Genomic DNA, 19993 nt, shown 5'->3' with positions numbered 1-19993 from the left:
CTTTTTTTAAAAATTTATTTAATTAACTGGCGCCCGGCCAGAGTCATCGCGGGCCCCACAGAGAAGCACAGGCAGGCCGCATGTTGTGTAGGCCTCTTCCTTCCTTCCCTCCTCACTCCCTCCCGATCAGGCGCGCGGCGGCCATTTTTGAAAAAAAAATTAGCGCGACCCCGTTACTAACGCGGTGGTCTCGGGGTGGACCCCGAGGACCGCGTTATAACGGGGTTTACCTGTAGTACTCACCCATGTCCGGCTGCAACAATGAAGGCCATGCTCATCTTCATCCTGGCCATGCCCCCTCCGCTGCTGCAAAACATACACAACAATGAAAACATCAAAAGTAATGTTCCCTAACCCCTTAATCACCATAGCAGTTATTAACCGCTACAGTCATTAAGGGGTTAACCCACCCTCCCTCACCACTCGGGACGCCTACATACCCTCCCACAGTAACCCCCCAGCTCGCGAGGCCTAACCACCCTCACACACTACCCACAAGGGAGGCCTACCCACATACCGTTGGGGAACACCCCCTCCCAACACCTACAGTACAATAATGTCCAAAATAACTATTATCCAGATAGGGATAATAGATTATTTGGCCAGTATTAAAAACATTAACTAACATATTCAAATAAATTAAGTACTACTGACCTTATCAACAAGAAGTCTCATTCGCCAGCAACATCCTTGTCTTGCCCACAAAAAAACATAGCCAATACAATGCCAATACATTGCAATTAAATTGAGATGTCAATTAACCCCTTAAATACCATATCGGATAATATCCTCAAAGGTAATTAAGGGGTTAAGCCACACTGGCCCGATACCCACCCTTCACCCATGAATTTGTACATTGGCTTCATCATGCAAATATATATATATATATTTGCATGATGAAACCAATGTACAAATTCATGGGTGAAGGGTGGGTATCGGGCCAGTGTGGCTTAACCCCTTAATTACCTTTACAGTTATTATCCGATATGGTATTTAAGTGGTTAATTGATATCTCAATGTAATTGCAATGTATTGGCATTGTATTGGCTATGTTTTTTGTGCGCAAGACAAGGATGTTGCTGGCGAATGAGACTTCTTGTTGATAAGGTCAGTAGTACTTAATTTATTTCAATATGCTAGTTACTGTTTTTAATAATGAGCAAATAATCTATTATCCCTATCTGGATAATAGTTATTTTGCACATTATTGTACTGTAGGTGTTGGGGGAACGTATTGAATGTATAGGCCAGGTTTATTTTTTTACATTCAGGGTTTGTTCCGTGGTTCCGCGTGAGACCTCTGGAGACCACCTGCGGGTCTCCTCGGGTATCTCACGGGTATCAGGCTGGCGGTTCCACGGGTGATACATGCGGGGATGAAGCAGTGGCCTCACATCTGTGGGGGCACCGTGGACCCGTAGTCTGCGGGGATGAAGCGGTGGCCTCACATCTGTGGGGGCACCGCCGACCCGTAGGTGCGGGGATGAAGATGTGTGGTCCCACTTCTGTGGGGGCACCGCGGACCCGTAGTGAGCACTCGTGAGTTCCCCAGACCCCTGTGGGAACCACCCACGGCCCCGCAGACACCTGTGGGTCTGACCCGGGGCTCCCAGACATCCTTGGGCCTACTGTGGGAACCCAATTGTGGACCACGGTGACCCAAGTAGACCACCTGGGGGCCATGGTGCTGGCGGGACCCACCAGCAGGCCTCCAGAACCTGTTTGAAAAGGGCTGCTGGTACCCTGTAGGTCTGTCAGGTGCCCCGCCAGCCCACCGGGGACTCGCGTGGGGCTGCGTTATGAACCCTGTATGTAAAAGGATAAATCTTTTATTTATGGGGGGGCACAGGGGGTGGGTAATGTATTTATTAAATATAATGATGTTTATTGTGGGTCACTGTATTGTTTTTATTGTGGGTACTGGGGTTGGGGGGGGGGTGTTCCCCCAATGGTATGTGGGTAGGCCTCCCTTGTGGGTAGTGGGTGAAGGTGGTTAGGCCTCACGGGGTGGGGGGTTAGTGTGGGAGGGTATGTAGGCATCCCGAGTGGTGGGTGAGGGTGGGTTAACCCCTTAATGAGTGTAGCGGTTAATAACCTCTATGGTGATTAAGGGGTTAGGGGACATTACTTTGTTTTTTTTCATTCTTGTGTGTTTTGCAGCAGCGGAGGGGGCATGGCCAGGATGAAGAGGAGGATGGCCTTCATCGTGGCAACCAGTAATGGGTAAGTGCTATATGTATTTAATGTCTTTATTCTTGTTTTTGTATGTTAAATACACAGGGGGTATATGTTGTTTAATGTCATGTTTATTGGGGGCAATTGTCCCAAATAAACATGCTATTCTGCCTTAACCCTTCATTGCCTTGGTGGCTATCCGCTATGGTAATGAAGCAGCATTTCTGTATTTTAATAATATTGTGCAGGATCAGGGGGTCCCCAGAGCTTTGATTTGTGGCTCAGAACCCCCCTGCTCACTGTACAATATTATTAAAAATACAGTCATGCTGCTTCGTTAACGTAGCACATAGCCGCAAAGGTAAGGAACGAGTGTTTATTAATATGTGTGTTTTATTTATACTGTAGATGTGCAGAGGGTCTCCGGAGCTGAAGCGCTTTAGTTTTAGGTCTGGGGACCCCCTGCTTCCCGAGATACAGGCCCCTTTATGGGGTGCCGGTATCCCTCTGCTTTGTTTACATTCCACGATCACGTGATCGGGACCTTTAAATGCAGAGGGATACCGGCACCTCATAAATGGGCCTGTATCTCGGGAAGCAGGGGGTCCCCCAACCTGAAACCAATGCGGTTCAGCTCCTGAGACCCCCTGCACATGTACACTATCAATAAAAATGGTTTTTCAATCATTTTTAATGTGCCGATGTTTGCGTAGAGAGAGCAGCGGATCTCTCTCTGCTGCAAACACATCTCGCCAGGGGACAGCTTCTCGGCAGCTTCTCGCCAGGCAGCCGTCTCGCCACCGGTTACTCGCCATTTTATCAAATGGTGGTGGCGCATTCATTCGCCAGGGATTCGGCCCTCCCTGCATACAGCGAGGTTAACACGCCAAAAACCTGGCGAATTGAAACCCTGGCGAATGCAATTTTTCGGCCCTTTCTGCATAAGCCCCTTAGTCTTTTAAGGAAATCCCTTTTTTTGTTTAATAAATTAGATAGCCGTTTGAAACATTCTGCAAATTATGTAATTTCCAAATGGATTGTGTCTGTGCAGATGGTTTGCACAGACTGGCAGTTTTGTACAATATATTATGCATAAGGCAAATGGTAGTTTTAGAATAAGAATGTTACATACTAGTTTTGCTCTTGTACCAAAGTTATAAGTGAAATATTTATTGATGCACATGTTTCTTCTGTGAAATTTCCAGCTTACATCAAATGAGTGCACTATGTCATTTCATACTGTCTCACATTTAGCTTCCACTGAGTAGAATTCACTGTTTGTCCTACCTTTGTTGCCAAGGTTCAAAGAGGTTGACTGTGAAATGGAAGTAAAAAGCCACAATGTGACATCATCCTAAAACATATATATATTTATTATGATTGGCCACCTATTGTTTTTCGGAAGACGTGAAAGGACACTTATGCAGGATGTAATTACAGTTTTGGAATAATGCCAGCATTTGTATCTGAACTTTATCTACACTGAGGTACACAGGTAATTGTTCAAGTGCTTCTATCTCTCATGGTTTCTATGGAGCTGTGGAAAAAATAGTGATCTTTCAGAGCTACTTTCCTCCAAAGGAAGAACTACATTTTTGTTACTGATTTCCTAGTAAAATGCTTTTGGTAGTTGATCTGCTTTAAACTTTTTTTATTTTTAAGAAATGTTTCTTATGAGTAAATTTGCCGGAAATGAATTCTCGTGTGTAGGTCATATATTGTACAGGATCTTTTTCCGAAACTTTATGGGGCTCAGATGTAGTTAAAGTTATTGCACCCATTAACGTGACACTCTGTGTACATTAAGCAGGGCTGTTGGGGTCTGGATGGGACCCAGCAGGGACAGAGGATGTTTTCTCCCACAGGTCACGAAAGTTTAAACTTTTATCATAATTGTAAAAAAAATTCTGCAGTATGAGGAAATTCCGCAAGAAATACTAAAAACCCACAATTTAAGTTAAAATTCCAACTTTCTCCAAAAGCAAAAATCTGCATTTCACTATAATTCCGCTAATATTTTTTTTTACGCTGGCTTTAATTTAAATACTTGTTTAGTATTTTCCTATCTGCTGTGTTCGGTCATATCCACTTTATTTGATTTTTGATTAGAAAGGCAACATCAACTACAGTACTTTTCCGCACTGGAAAAAGCAAGTTTGGGCAGCTCCAATCTTACATCTTTTTTATGTAGCATGGGTTCCTCATGAGTCATGATAACAGCTATGATACAGAAAATTGCTTAAGTAGCAGTGTATTATCAAATGACCATTGTCGTCGTTGATAAAGGGCGACGGCCTGAAACGCGTTCGAGATTTTTAACCTATCCCATGCCATGATGTCTACCATGGAATAAAGGACTTTTATACCGGTATCTAGCCCCCTCATTGCTGCATTGCTGTGCTCCGTTTTCTTCCGTGAGGATATCCTGTTATTATCAAATGACCATTGTCGTCAGAATGTTCAGGATATCGCCTAGCACTCCAAGGTAGGCAGGGTCAATGTCCCAATTCACATTAATCAATACTGTACTGTACTTTCAAGTACCGTATGGTTTACAGAAAGTTAATCTCTTAGAATAGTAAGCATCTCACCAAGCAAGAAGATCCATTAGTATTTTAGAGCATTGACCTAAAGATATTCTAAAACTCTGAACAAAATCAACCAAACCTTCAAATTAGTTACCTCAGATATCCCTAATGTACTCTTATGGGCATGTATTAATTGAACCAGAGGAATAATAACTGACAAAGGTGGAATACATTTCCTATCTCGGATCTATTAAGGATAATTTCCCAGGTCAACTTATAGCTGATAAATCTCAGTCTGACCATTCTATTCAGTTACAGTCAAAGTTATTAAACATTGTACACAACTGGTACTGTGAACAACTTGTTTCAACTTTGCATGTACTTTGCGTCAGAATCTGAAACAGACTAAATACTCAAATAATACCCCAAGCTTGAGGGTTTGGAAGGAAAAGAAACATTTCTGAAATCCCGTGCAAGTCATGTCAGACCTGAAAAGAGAGTAAAGTTAAAGTATTTCAAAACAACATCCCTCTTGTGGCTTTATTTGGGTCTTACCTGAATGATAGTTACCCATGCTAGTGTATGTTTACATTATTGGGCACAAACATGGGAAGTGCTTGTTCAGTTCTATATATTTAATTTGTAAAATCTACCAGTATAAAGTATGCATCTAGAACAAAACAAAGTAAAGTTGGCTCTTAAAATACCCAAACCATTTCTTAATTACAACATGAAAATGTAAACTATTGGAGCAAGGCTATGGATTATTTTTCTTTCTCCTTTTTGTTCCAGTCCTATGCTTCCTTAAAAAAAAAAAAAAAAAAAAAAAAAAAAAAAAGCCCAATTCTTTCAGGGCTTGACCCGTTCCAAGCCATAACAGGCTTTTATGGTTATGTTTCTCGAGGGAATCAGGTTCCCTACAATCACTTAAAGTATGTAGTAACCGGCTATGACTTTAAGAAATCTGGTCTTTTATGTAAAAATAAGGATAGTCTACTTATAACTCATGTTGGAAATGGTTTTTATAGGCACTGTTCAAGCTGTGGGCCACAGTTTAAATAACGAAGAGTTTTAAAATAAAAATCACCCAAACTGTTCCTACAATGCTTTGTCTTCACAATATAGGCTTTATAAATAATGGTAACACGAAGTTGATGGATTCACAGCAGAGCAAAATACAGAATGTATTTTAATGTATGTAAAGCTTCACTAGAAATCACAAATGATGTTATTTTGTAACTATTTTTTTCCACTTCTAAATTTTTCTACTAACTTATTGAAACAAGAAGTCACACTTTGTGGAGCGCATACACTTGACAAATTAACTGTGTGAACCATCATAATCTTTAAACTGTTGACCTGAAGAGAAAATCTGCTAAATTGCATGTGTGGAGAGCCAAAAGGTATCCCCTGATACCTATCCCTTATCGTTTGTAAAAGTGGCTTTCTAAAATAGAGTATTACCAGTGTGCAATAGTTTACTTTAAAGGATTGGTAAAATTGTATTTTTTTAGGACATTTTTGCAATTGGATACCAACAAAGAAATTGAAATAAGATTATTCTGACTACTTTATTTATTTTATTATTTGGATTATTACAGTGGCTAATTTTCTACACTGTAAAAAAAATTTTTTTAACAACGTGATTGGATTATCCTAAGAAATTATAATCAACATGAAAGATATAACTATTTTTGTGTTTATTTGAATGCAAAATTATGTTACAAAATTGGATATTGGTGGTGTACCTCGAGTACATGGAGTGTAGAGATGGGTGAACCTGCTGGAATCCAAATCATAGATTTCCCCGGGCTTTTCAGACCAAATACAATCCGCACGCAGACATCCGAAGTCGGATTTCAGCACTTTATCCCGTGAGAATTCTTTCAAATCTGTCCATGGGGCTCAGATTGTAAAAAAATCTGATATCGTATTTAAAAGTAAATCTGGTCCACGGGACATGTTTATATCGAATCAGACGTCGGATTCAACATAAATGAACCCCTATTTACTCTTCCCTTTATTATAATTCCATTTGTCGGATCCAGATTCAATTTGCAGGTTCGGATTCCAAATCCGTCAGACTGATTTTCAGTAATAGGGGAGAAAAAAAACCAAATCTGATTTTTTAAAAACTGATCTGCAGCTCAAAGAAACTGGCCAATCCGCGTCGGATTTGAATTTTGACGGAAAATTCGCCCATCTCTAATCGGGGGACTCAGGAACTTAGATGAACACAAATTTGGGCTTTTATTCAGCAAAAAAAAAGATAGTCCACAACAACAAAAAGTTGCTTTTTTCAACAGACTTAAAGCAAAGCAGTCCAACTAAAATATACAGCGGTACCTGCAGGTATAGGCACAACCCTTGGTAGCAGAGTAATACAGGCTTGGTGAGAGTCTGAGGTCAGGAACGTGAGCAGGGAGTGTATGCCACAAGCTGATTTTTAAAGATTTTGATTCTGAAAGCAGCAATCCACCCGAGCACAGCTAGTTAGTGAGCTGGACTCAACCGGAGCTCTGTTCCCAGGCAAAATCAGGACTCTGAAAACCTGTACTGGACTACAACGTACAGTATGTATTAGCCCTATAATCCAGCGTAACAGGACTTTCCAAGTTATAGCTAGATATCTTGAAATTCTGACTACTTATGAACTGTTTACTCCAGTATTCACTCCACTTCTTCATGCACCAAATAGCAGCCATCCATCCTCCCTTACCAAGGGATGGGCACTTCCTACTTAATGTAAAGTGACAAAAAGGGGTAAAGCTAAGGGATGTTTCAATAGGGGTAAAGCTAAGGATGTGCCATGGGAGCATCTAAAACAGAAAAAAAAATTATATACATACTTTGTGTATGTGTGTATGTGTGTGTATATATATATATATATATATATATATATATATATATATATATACACGGCCCTGAAGATGGTCTCCATGTGAGACCGAAACGTCGGCTTACGTGTGCCTATGTTTTGAATACATTTTTTTTAATTAACCCCGTGCAGTTTGCAGTCTCTTTACTGGTCCTTGGATTGGTTCGTATGCTGTATATATATTTATATATATATATATATATACATATTATATATATTTGAAATAACTTAGTTGTTGTTTAACACATCAATCACCCGGACTTAAACACTGCAGTGGTTACCTTTAGAGGGAATAGGGACTGCAATATTTTCAGAAAAAAATATGATTGCTTGTCACATGAACTACTGCTTGGATGTATTTTGTCAGCAGTTACAAAAACTTACTGCTTGTATAAGTGAAATTTGTATCACTTGATTATGAACCAAAATGTCGTTTTACTAAATCCCATGATAAATATAATATACAGTAGATTTAATATCACGTTATAATAATAAACATACAGAGATGTAAGCATTGTTCCGACCATGGAACATGCAGTATTCAAAATGCCAGCATTTGTTTTTTTTTACTGTTTTGTAATCTTACCTGCTAAGACCCTTATCTTCATAAAACCACTGAGTTCCTGAGTAAATATTCTGCCACCGATTTAAATCTTCAGGGGGATTTGATGCAAGTGGCTGCAGGATTTTACGTCTCAGGAGTTCATATCTAACACAAAAGACAAGCAGAGCGCTTGGATAATCTCAACTAATATTGTTAAACAAAAACAGTGGTTTTCAAACATTATTTTGTTTTTACAGCTGCAAAATTGCTCAGATAAACACGTTCAGGTTTAAAAACCTATTTTGCAATGGAAAATGTCATCTTTGTAGAAGCACATTAACACATGACATTCTGTATCCCTGAGGTTTTTATCATGAAAACTACATCTGTAGGGGTGCTACCAAATTGTATAGTCTTGATCAGTCTCATTTGAGCATTATTTGATATACTGTACACAATGATTACTTTAATTTATTAATTATAACCGCATAAAATATTAAACAAAATTAGGTTATCACATTTTGTACTGGTTATGGAGGACTTTCTTGTTCTTTTTTTTTTTAATTGTATTTTGCATTGTCCTTTGCTTCATTAAACAACCAACAATCATTTGATCTCTCATACCTCTATCTTCTCAATTATTATTATTTGCATTATAGTACGTTACATTGTGACAAGCATGAAATAGAAATGACTACATTGTCTTTCTATATGCTACAAGAATCTGTTCGATTAATTAGATAAGAACATCCATGACTGAACAAGTCTTTATCTTCTAGATTAGTAAAAAAAAAAAAAAGGAAAAAGCACACCTATATCAAGAATTACTATATAGTTTGCATAAAAGGCTTTTCGAGGACTGTTTGTGCGTATATTTTGTTTTACCCTACATTATATTGTTAGGCAGCCTCTTACTTTAGCTCCCACATATTAATAGCCTCACCTGGCAGAACCTTGAAGAAATGTTGAGTTTTAGTAATATGTTTGTACATATAATTGTTAGTGGGATCTATTAACAAATATATATTTGCTGCTGTAAGTACTGTATGGAGGCACCTTTAAAGGTTATTAGAAATTCATGGACTCTCACAGTGAAAATATACAGATGTAGCCAGACTCCCTGTCACTGGCACTGCGGTTGAAAAATCAAAAGTCCACGGTGCCCCGGAGACAGTGTCTGCCACGGTTGTGCTGCAGGTTGTCCATACTTCTGGAATGGACCCACCAAGAGTTAATCATCTTGTGCCAGGGCCACCACGGTCATGTGACCGTGGGTGGACTCGGTGCCATGAAACCATACGGTGTGCTACATCTGTAAGTATAACATGATTATACAACATGTTTTAATAGTGGCACCATGCTCGGCTGATGTGTAGAATAGTAGAGACAACTTTGAGAGTCATAAAACGTGTCATCAAACCTAAACCCAATTGCAACCAAAGAGGATACAAGTGTATTAAACATACCTTGAAAATAAAATGTCAATTTATCTAGCCTGATAAGACACGTATTGTTAATGAATAAATAAAATCAAATGCACTGAAAGGATTTAAACACTCAACAATTACACTAAAAAAGTTATTAAAGGCCTATCCTTATGAAACCCTTCTAAAATAGTTTCTATAAAGGCATTAAAATAAAATGTTGTGCTTCACATTACCTTAAATGTGGTCCATTGAGCCTTGAAGGAGGTTGCCAGGAAATAGCGATAAATGTCTCGCTGATTGGAGTCACTGACAAAGGACTAATACCCTGAGGGAGTGTTGGATGAGTAGTCACATATGTAGGTAAACTTTCAGTACATCCCCCAAGATATATACCACCTCCAGAACAAGCCACAATGGTTACAGAATAGTTAGTGTAAGGAATTAGATTTGTCACTGTATGGCTTAACAATGTAGTGTTAATGATAGCAATTTGAGGATCAGGCATGCGGATCTCATAGCTTAATATATCTCCATTCGGTATAAGTGGAATTTTCCAAGTGACCTGAAAATAAAAGAATTGTTAAAGTCATATTTAATTCAAAAAGGAAAATATCAAAATACATGACCATGATTGCTAATCAATGCCTCCTAAGAAAAACAGTCTTATATTACGGTGAGCCATACCTGTATGCTTCAAGCTATGAGCTGCAAAGTCCTATGTATCAAGCACTATACCTTTTCTGCTCTTTTTAGATTATAAATTTGATAGGGATCAATGACAATAATTGTTAGATTCTACTATGTAACATATTGTCTATTAAATGGATATATAAGCATTGGCTCACTCATTTCTACAGTACAGTATGTTTAGTTCTGTTCCTTGGACTATATAATTCATTTGCAGACATAAGGTTACAAGACAGATAACCAAATACCTGTGCATAAAAATTAAATCGTTTAGGTGACATTGTCATCATTGTCAAATCATTGCAGATTTTTCAAATAATTTAACTGATATATTGTACAGAAGATGTAGTGAGGATTGTGCTAAGAAGATAGTAAACTAGCAAAATTGTAAAAATAGTAAACTGTACTATACCTATTACAGATACGGTATTGCTGCAGAGATGAGGAGTTACTCAAAATTCAAAGAATATATTCAATATTAATTGGCCCCCCGAGTCATAGGGAGGGGCCTCATGATTGGGGGGGCAGCCCTCTTACCTCCCTCCCCGGCTCAGGAGAGGAGTCCCTGCAGGGTCTACTTAAGGCCAGGCTGGTGGGCAGCACGGCCTCTTTGCTGCCTGCCAGACGATTCCTACCCACCCATCCCCTTAGGTAGGGTAGGGCAATCATGTGATAACCGGCATCGAAATGTTAGCAGTGCCATGGTATTCCCTGTATTGTGGTGTGGTGTTAATGTTTCTTTGTTCTGTTGCAGCACAAAATGCTGATACCTTACGAGAATAAAAGGAACAAGGTTCCGAGCAGGAGGGGTCTTTGACCAGTTTTGCCTTTGTTGCGGCTCTTGGGGGGTAGGTGCTTGTTCTTGCCAGACTGGGAGCTGGGCAATTTGAGCCCAGGGGGAGTACGAGTGGGCAAGGTCATTTATACATGACCTCAAAGCCCGCTCGCGTAGGGGACACGAGGTCAACGGTGCAAGGGCTGGCTGACCCTCCCATCCCCCTCCTGTCAAAGGAACACTCTGGCAGGGAGTGGCATCTGCCCCTCTTAGGCTTTATGTATAAACAGCCACGGCCATTTTACCTCCAGTTCTCATTTCCTGTTTTTATTCGTTCGTTACATGTAGGTAAAGGGCGGGGAAAGAGGGGACCACCTGGCAGCCTCCCTGGTCATGTTAAATGTATTACTGTAGGTATCTGTAACAGGGGACTTATCCCTGTTCACAAATGTGCCTCTAATCCAGCAGTGTGGTGGTTAACTGCTGGTAGGCAATTAACTAACATCACCTGCCTGATTGCTTAGAAAAGCCTGTCTTTTTAGACAGGAAATGAGAATCCTTTGCTCACACCTGAGCTGAATTTTGGAGACAGAACAGAGATTCCTTAGTCCACAACTGGGCTGAACCAAGGAAGGGACACTTGTCTTGAGTCCTGCCAGAAGAAATAGCAGAGCTGCTTTCAAGACACAGGGGAAACTTCTAAACCTGAATGCTGACACACCCTGAGAAAAAGGGAGCTGAACCAGGGACAGAGAAGATTTTCCCTCCAAACCACAAGGAACAGATAAGACTTTTATTTACAAGACTTTTTATATCTGTTCATTTCATGCTATATGTTTGGGGCTGGGAGACATGCTTATCTAAGGGAGTTGTGAACTGCATAGTATTTCACTAGAAATACTCCCAAGTGAATAGAAGCTTTGTTTACCCCTTGTTTGGATGGTTTCCTGATGTTAAGGAAAAGGCGCAATAAAAGGCTTATTTAATTTCACCCTAATCAGTCTCCCTTGCATACCTCTGTGAGCGTCCGCCTACAGTATCCAACTAGCTTGCAAGACAAACTGTGAGAAAAGACAATGAGGAAAAAATACTAGTACTTCCAAATGATCAAATACCATAAGACTAGATAAGGAACCAAAAACCCCATACATGCTTTTTTAATGCTTGGCTATTATGGATTCCTGTTTTTCGTGGTGCCTGATACTACAGAATGTCAGCTTAAAATACAAACAGCTTTTTGCAATTACAGTAACTTGTTACTAAACTGTGACAAGCCAATTACTGCAGGGTTTTCATGAATTACAAGCCAACATTTAATAATTTGCAAAACCCTTTTTAGTATGTATTGCTTTTTGAGATTTGTTCTTAAAGATGAAGCAGTGAAATGATAAGTATTTGCACTGCACTTCACTGCAATATTTCAACTCATTTCACAAATTATAGCACTCTCCAGGCTCATGTAAATGGTAGCATGATTTAAGAAAAAAACAAAATATTTCACATCTGTAAAACTGTTACAGTTTTAATATTGCTTAATAAATCACGTACACTGTTTACATTTAATAACTGCCCAAAAAGTTTACTTTATATTTATTAGATAGATGCAAAAAAAAAATAATGGAAAAACAGCAAGGACAAGTATATACTTTCAAATAGCCTTTTGCACCTCTCTAATTTCAAGGACAATGTTTAAAAATGGCACACACTGAATTGGTAAAATACACATTGCTACGCTTACTAGTTTTCCTGAGGCTCCTGGGCTTTCAGACTGTAGCTTGGCATTGTAAAGCGTAGAAGCATCGGAGCTTATAAGACAGTGTATTCAGGAATAGGATAGCATAAGCAGTTTGCTCATTGATTTAGAGATCAGTATTTATGCCATGAGAATGAATGCTCGAGAGGCAGTTATTGTGAAACAAGGAGGATGCCATCACATTGTCTTATTTTCTTGACAAAAACATGCAAAGATACTTATGAGGCATCATTATCCATTATAAAGAAGTAATTGTATAGTAACCTTGGGAAACATTCCTATCAACGGTTAAGATTTAACAGAGACACATTGGTCTGTAGCGATTCAAAATCTAAGTGTAGTGCATCTGTACCATTTAAACATGCAACTGTACAGATACATTACACGATGTTATTGTAGAAATGTTAATACAGTTATATCAAGTGTGTGAATGTTTCCTATTTTTATGATAAAAGAAAATAATTGTTGGCAACTTAAGAACAGTAAATTCATCGTACTGTTGTAGGTTGTGATACTTTTGAATGTTGCAATAAGAGAATGTGGCAATGTATACAAAATACAAGCTGGGTCCCCTTTCCAATGAAGAATAACATGTTCTTACTTTCATGCAATCAGAAAAAAATCTGCTATTGCAGATTTCTCAGTAGAGAACTAAAAAAATATTGTGCAATTGTCAAACTATGCCAGAGAATCTATATTCTAAACTTTAAACAAAATACAGACCATTTTGAGGCAGAGGAGACAAAGAGACAGAGGAAGAGACAGGACTAATTTTCTTAAATAACTGCAAATAGTTTGTACTGTATGTATATCCTATGGTGCACCGTTAGGCACTCACCTTTTGCCGCGGCATCCCTCCTGCTCCAGCGTCAAATGATGACACGACATAATGTAACGTGTTGTCATGGCAACACCATGTGACGTTGTGTGCCTCATTTGACGCCACAGAGCTGGAGAAGGGTGGCGACGGAGCACCGGCCTTCCCAAATCTTCCAGAGGCAGCAAATGGAGGCACCCAGATTTTTCCTCCCTAGTCCTGGGCCTAGTGTGCCTATTAGGAAATACGGGCTTGTGTATATCTTTATTTATATAGTGCACAAACCTGTACTTAGCACTTTACGAGAGACACTGCAGTACAGGGAATTATAATACAAATGCAAACAATTAGATCGGACAGTAGGAAAGGAAATCTCTGGACCGGAGAGCATACAATCGAAGTGGTATGATGGGAAACTAACAGAGACGGCAGATGAGTAGATGGCAGTCATTGGTAGGAGTGACTGTGGGTTTGTGATAGTAACCATGAGACTAGGCTAATGGAGCACTTAATTTAAGAGGTGAGTTTTAAAGTTAGTCTTAAAGGTGGAGAAAGAAGGTGCTTGATGTATGCCAAGGGAGATGGAGTTCTACAGGTAAGTGGCAGGGAGCAAAAAAGGTTTAAGGCGAGAGAAAACAGTAGTAGTGTCAGTTATAATCCACATGTGATACAGGAAAAAGGAGACCAAAAAGCGCACCAGCACAAACGGAGCAGGAAGGACCCACAACAAAAAATGTTTTAAAGGGCACTTTAATGTGACAAAAGAGCCATCCAACGCGTTTCGAACGTCACAGAGTTCTTTTTCAAGAAACGTTCTTGAAAAAGAACGCTGTGACGTTCGAAACGCGTTGGATGGGTCTTTTGTCACATTAAAGTGCCCTTTGAATCATTTTTTGTTTTGGGTCCTTCCTGCTCCGTTTGTGCTGGTGCGCTTTTTGGTCTCCTTTTTCCTGTATTGCATTAATGTAGCTGCACAGCTTGCCTACCTACTACCAGGATGTGAGTATTGCTTATTTTCAGGGGAACCTGCCGATGAGACTGAGGGTGAGTGGGCTTGTACCATCTACCACCTGTCTTCAGGAGGATAGTACCCATACTATTGCACATTAAGTACTATAATTATTTTCATTAGTACCCTGGTTTAGTGGTTGGCTTATTTTGTTCATTGTACCTGCATTTGAGCGCTTCAGCTATTGTCTACATTGATAATCCACATGTGAACAGACTTGAGATACCTGGGAAATATACAAATTTAAATAATTTAATCATGTAAATTTCCACTTCATATGGAACAGCACAAGCTCCAATTGGCACCAGCTTCTTAAAAAGTAATTCCTCTCATAGGAGCATCCTCCTAATATGTCCGACATTTGCATGGATCGAGAATCATGGAATGTTGTGAACAGAGGAAGTGAACGACTTACTGTAACTTTTAGAGGCTGTTGCAAAATGGAGCTTCTGTCATTCTGTACGATGTGGAAATGTGCATACTACACTAACATTTGAGAGGAACAGGAGAGAAAAAGAAAGGTGGTGAGTACTCGTGCAATAGAGCTGTTTATGTGTGCCAGTATACCTATGGTGGATAGATGCGAGTATGAAGTTTACATGTGTTATGTTTCCATCTTCTCTATTCACTAAGTATAATATGTTCCACTGCACATCAAAGTGGGAATACATTGTCAACCTCCTTTCATCTAACATATTTTCCCAAACAGCCAGATGAGCATATAGCCAGCTGAGAATAACATCCACCCCTTATCCAATAATGAGACAGTCTCAATTTTTGTTTTATATGAATCTGAATTAGCCTCATATATATATACAGTATATCTTTGGGTTTTCATTTCTCATAAATTCCTTTTCACATGGAGCTGGACTTCGCAGACCTCTCTTCTCTGAAGGTCACACATTGTCACTGAACATTCTGACATTGGAGCCGGCTGCAACAAAGTATTTAAAAATAAAAATAGGACAATATAAACCTAGGATTAGTGTGCAGTTTGTGAGGTGGGGTAATAGTCTGGACATTTTAGCGCTCCTGAGCAGTTTGGAGATCATTTTTCCTCACCTGAAGTTGATATGGGAAAATTTGCTGCCTTCAAATCTCACAATATCTCTGTGGTGTAGGGATTTTCCCCCTCTATGGACATGTAAAAATGGCTACTGTTGGGGACGGAAACTATGGAAAGGTCTTAGAAAGTGCCATTTTTGGAGATAGGTAAAAACCAAAGGAATAAGAGCCTAGTTAATCCTATGTTTACAAACAAATCATTATATTTACAGCAATGAAATATCTTATTATAAAATGTTTATGCCACATTGAATTCAGAAAGACATGTTTTGATTTTTGCTGTTGGATGTTTTGATCAGTTCTTCAATACTGCTGAATTTGTTCTCTATATTTTTATGGCTTTAAGGGTGGTAACCATAATGATATATTGAAAAGATTGTGCAACTGTGACATTGAACAAAACATTTTTACTAGTTCTTATTCAATTGACATTAAAAAAAATTATATAATTTTTAACATTTAAACAGATACTTCGGTTATAGTCTCTCTTCTCCACATTGCTTCAACAACTTTTCTGATTTCATTCTCCCATCTTACTTTTGGTCATCTTGGTCTTTTAGTTTACCTTGGAATCCAGTCGAGTACCATCTTTGTCCAACGATGGTCATTTTTTTCTTGCGATATGTCCGGCCCACTAACATTTAAATTTCTTCACCTACAGTATGTAATGTCACATGCCTTGTTTCAAACCCATTCATTGTATTTTCCTCTCTCTTTTGGTAATACCCAGCATACATCTCTCCATACTTCTTTCAGTTGTCTGAAGCTTCTGCATTATATTAGCATTTAGGGAACATGTTTCCCATCAGTATGTGAACACAGGCAGAATACTCTGGTTGAAAATGTTTCTCTTGGGGCACAGTGGAAGGTTTCCTTGTAAGATTGTTTTGGTTCATTCTAATTAGCTCCATCCCATCTTCATTCTAATATTTATTTACTGTAATTCAAAAGGTTCCCATCCATAGTTACTTGCTAAACAAGGTAGACATCATTTTCAACTTCTTATATTTCTTTTAAATTTATTTTGATCTTTGCAGAGTTGATACATTTGTTGATCATCACTTTGGTCTTGCCGAAGAATATAGAGGCTCATTTTCTTATTTTATTCAGAAAGTTCTCTGATTTGTTGCTAGAACTCTTCGGGACTTGTGGCAAAATTAACAATGGCATTCGCAAATTGTAGGTGATTCAAGTATTCACCATTGATTTTTTTTTTGTAACTTTAATTATTATTGGGTTTCAGTGAAAACAAGACATACATCAATACATTACACATAATGCGATTGATCAGATGCAAACACTTCATCTCAGTGTAAGGAATAAAAACACAACGACACAGAGGAAAGAGGAACATACATCACGAGAAGGGTAGTGGGAAAAGGGGGGTGGGGTAATGGCCAACTACATCTAGGGTCTCCTACATGTTGTATCTTTTCTTGCCTCATTCCTCAGGTCCGACACGGACCTCCGCGCGGCCCCCACTTGCTGTTGCCCTCTATTAAACTCTACTTCCCTTCTCTTGGCTTTTCAATCCGACGTCAAAGGAGAATGTACTTGTTACTAGCAAAGTGTTCACCCCTGGGATATCTGTTTGTGTTAACCAAGGTAGCTAAACCTTTTGGAATTTAGTGCCAGTGTCATTAACTAAACTTGTTAACTTTTCCATCTGGAAAACAAACCAAATTATGTTTTTAATCTTGGGAATAGATGGAATTTCATTCTGCTTCCATAATGCTGCGAGCTCGCACCTCGTTGCTGTTGCAAAATGTACCACCAGTTTGTTTCCAACTCTGGCCAATCCCGATGCAGTGTTGATCAAAAGAATGATCAGAAAGTTTCCCCCTATAGTAAGCACTCAATGTCATATATATTACCTATCAATGGACATAATAGCCCTGCAGTGAATTACTGCTACTCAGGTCAGTGACCCAGAATCACCGGAGAAATCAAAAATAATAAAATTTTATTACTTCTACATAGAAAATTTAAAACACAGATACATTATTAAAAATCCCCATACTAATGTGCATAAAGAGTAAGTCGTCAAAAAATAGGTATGCCTATATGGCTAATACCTGCATTAACTCCTATTAAACATCCAATTAATATCTTAGTATTCAAAATAGCAACGATTCTCTAAATGTCCAGGTTATTAAACCTAAATCAGATATCTCTCTCAATCAGAGATCAGACTTGTGGAGCAATCACATACCTTGTCTCCTTTTCAAAGGTAAGCAGTAAATATTTATACTGGATTGCAATGAGTATCCACTGCGTCGCATTGGTTATATGTTCACACTAATGATATATCTTGGAAGTGGTGTATATAGGAAGACATTGACATGATATCAAATGCTCTTATATAGGACATACAGTATGAGATATTACTAATATCTATTGGCCACCATAATACTTACACAATACCCAAAGAGGATTTTTCGCCTATCTTATTGACATATACCATGCTACGCAGTGTGAACATGCTCCTTAAAGAGACATACTAGCTGATACTAATCAGAAATATGTGTTCTAGGTATGTGATTGCTCCACAAGTCTGATCTCTGATTGAGAGAGATATCTGATTTAGGTTTAATAACCTGGACATATAGAGAATCGTTGCTATTTTGAATACTAAGATATTAATTGGATGTTTAATAGGAGTTAATGCAGGTATTAGCCATATAGGCATACCTATTTTTTGATGATTTACTCTTTATGCCACATTAGTATGGGGATTTTTAATAATGTATCTGTGTTTTTAATTTTTTTATGTAGAAGTAATAAAATGTTATTATTTTTGATTTCTCTGGTGATTCTGGGTCACTGACCTGAGTAGCAGTAATTCACTGCAGGGCTATTATGTCCATTGATAGGTAATATATATGACATTGAGTGCTTACGATAGGGGGAAACTTTCTGATCATTCTTTTGATCAACACTGTTATTATCATACCATTATCCTCCATAGCACCTATTATCCATCTATTGTTCAAATATGGTGACTGCGGTTTCATTCACATTTTTTGTGAAATCCCGATGTAGGTCTATTCAGAAGAAATAGCCATGAATCTAAAGGAATAGTAGTAAATCTCTAATTTGTTCACATAAAAGTGCTACACGAGGGCAGGACCACAGCATATGAAGCAAGTTCGTTGGCTCTGCACACATTTGGGACACAATGGGGATTAACTTGGGACAAATTTACAGAGTTTTGGTGGGGTTAAATACCATCTCATTAGGACTTTATATGCGTTCTCCCTTAACGTCATACATATGGAGCTCTTGGCTGCAGCCATGAAAATCTTATCCCATTCCTCCTCCAGAATTTCCCCTAAATCAGCCTCCCATTGAGTCATGTATCTAATTTTTCTGGAATAGTCTGCACTAGAACAAATCACCTCTCTGTACATTCGAAATGTGAGTCCCCTCGTGTCTGTTTCCAATATACAGAGCTTTTCGAAATTAGTCAATGGGGGCGTGGGGAGAATTTGGTATAAAATGCTCAAATCTGGAGGTATCTAAAGAATTCTGAGTTGGGTATGTCTTTTTCCTTCTTAATTTTCTCAAACGTTTTAATGTTAATTCTACCCTCCAGATCTTTGAGTCTAAAATAATTTGTTTCCAAATGATAAAATTCTTACTATACAGACCAGGAGCAAAATCAGGATTATCAAATACAGGCATACCCCGCTTTAAGGACACTCACTTTATGTACACTCGCGAGTAAGTACATATCGCCCAATAGGCAAACGGCAGCTCGCGCATGCGCCTGTCAGCACGTCCTGAACAGCAATATCAGCTCCCTACCTGTACCGAAGCTGTGCGCAAGCGGGGACACTATAGAGCCTGTTACAAATGCGTTATTTACATCAGTTATGCACGTATATGACGATTGTAGTACAGTACATGCATCGATAAGTGGAAAAAAAGTAGTGCTTCACTTTAAGTACATTTTCGCTTTACATACATGCTCCGGTCCCATTGCATACATTAATGTGGGGTATGCCTGTAATGGGCCCTTAAGGGATGTTTAGTGGTTAGAGAACAACTAAATGTAGAGGCTTCCAAGAGTGCAAAGGAGTTGGTCATAGTGGGTAGCGGTTCTTGAATAGAATTAATAATCTTTATAGGGGACCAAATTAGATTGTGCAGTTCTACTGGAGAACAAAATTCACTCTCCAATGCCACCCATTTCTTAAGACTGGGATCTATGTGCCATTTGGAAATTTGGCATAATTGGTCCGCTCTATATGATAACAAGCAAGGTACCGCAAGCCTTCCTGCTAGCGTTGGTCTTTTTAAAGGTTTACTCATCTCTTGGCTTTTTAAATTTCC

At 38.9% G+C, this 19993-nt stretch overlaps 1 protein-coding gene across 6 annotated transcripts in view; it reads right to left on the bottom strand.

Moving 5' to 3' along the window:
• USH2A (usherin) overlaps positions 1 to 19993 on the bottom strand; it is a 942943-nt gene that overhangs the window by 278223 nt on the left and 644727 nt on the right. For all 6 annotated transcript variants that reach the window (XM_075595608.1, XM_075595610.1, XM_075595609.1 and 3 more), the window contains 2 exons: positions 9786 to 10114; positions 8168 to 8290 (listed from right to left, as the gene is read on the bottom strand). In XM_075595608.1, the coding sequence (XP_075451723.1) occupies positions 8168 to 8290; positions 9786 to 10114 (452 nt within the window). The remainder of the gene's footprint in view (positions 1 to 8167; positions 8291 to 9785; positions 10115 to 19993) is intronic.

This window comes from Ascaphus truei, chromosome 4 (genome assembly GCF_040206685.1).
Source record: "Ascaphus truei isolate aAscTru1 chromosome 4, aAscTru1.hap1, whole genome shotgun sequence".
Lineage (NCBI taxonomy): Eukaryota > Metazoa > Chordata > Amphibia > Anura > Ascaphidae > Ascaphus > Ascaphus truei.
This window is presented reverse-complemented; position numbering and strand designations above follow the sequence as displayed.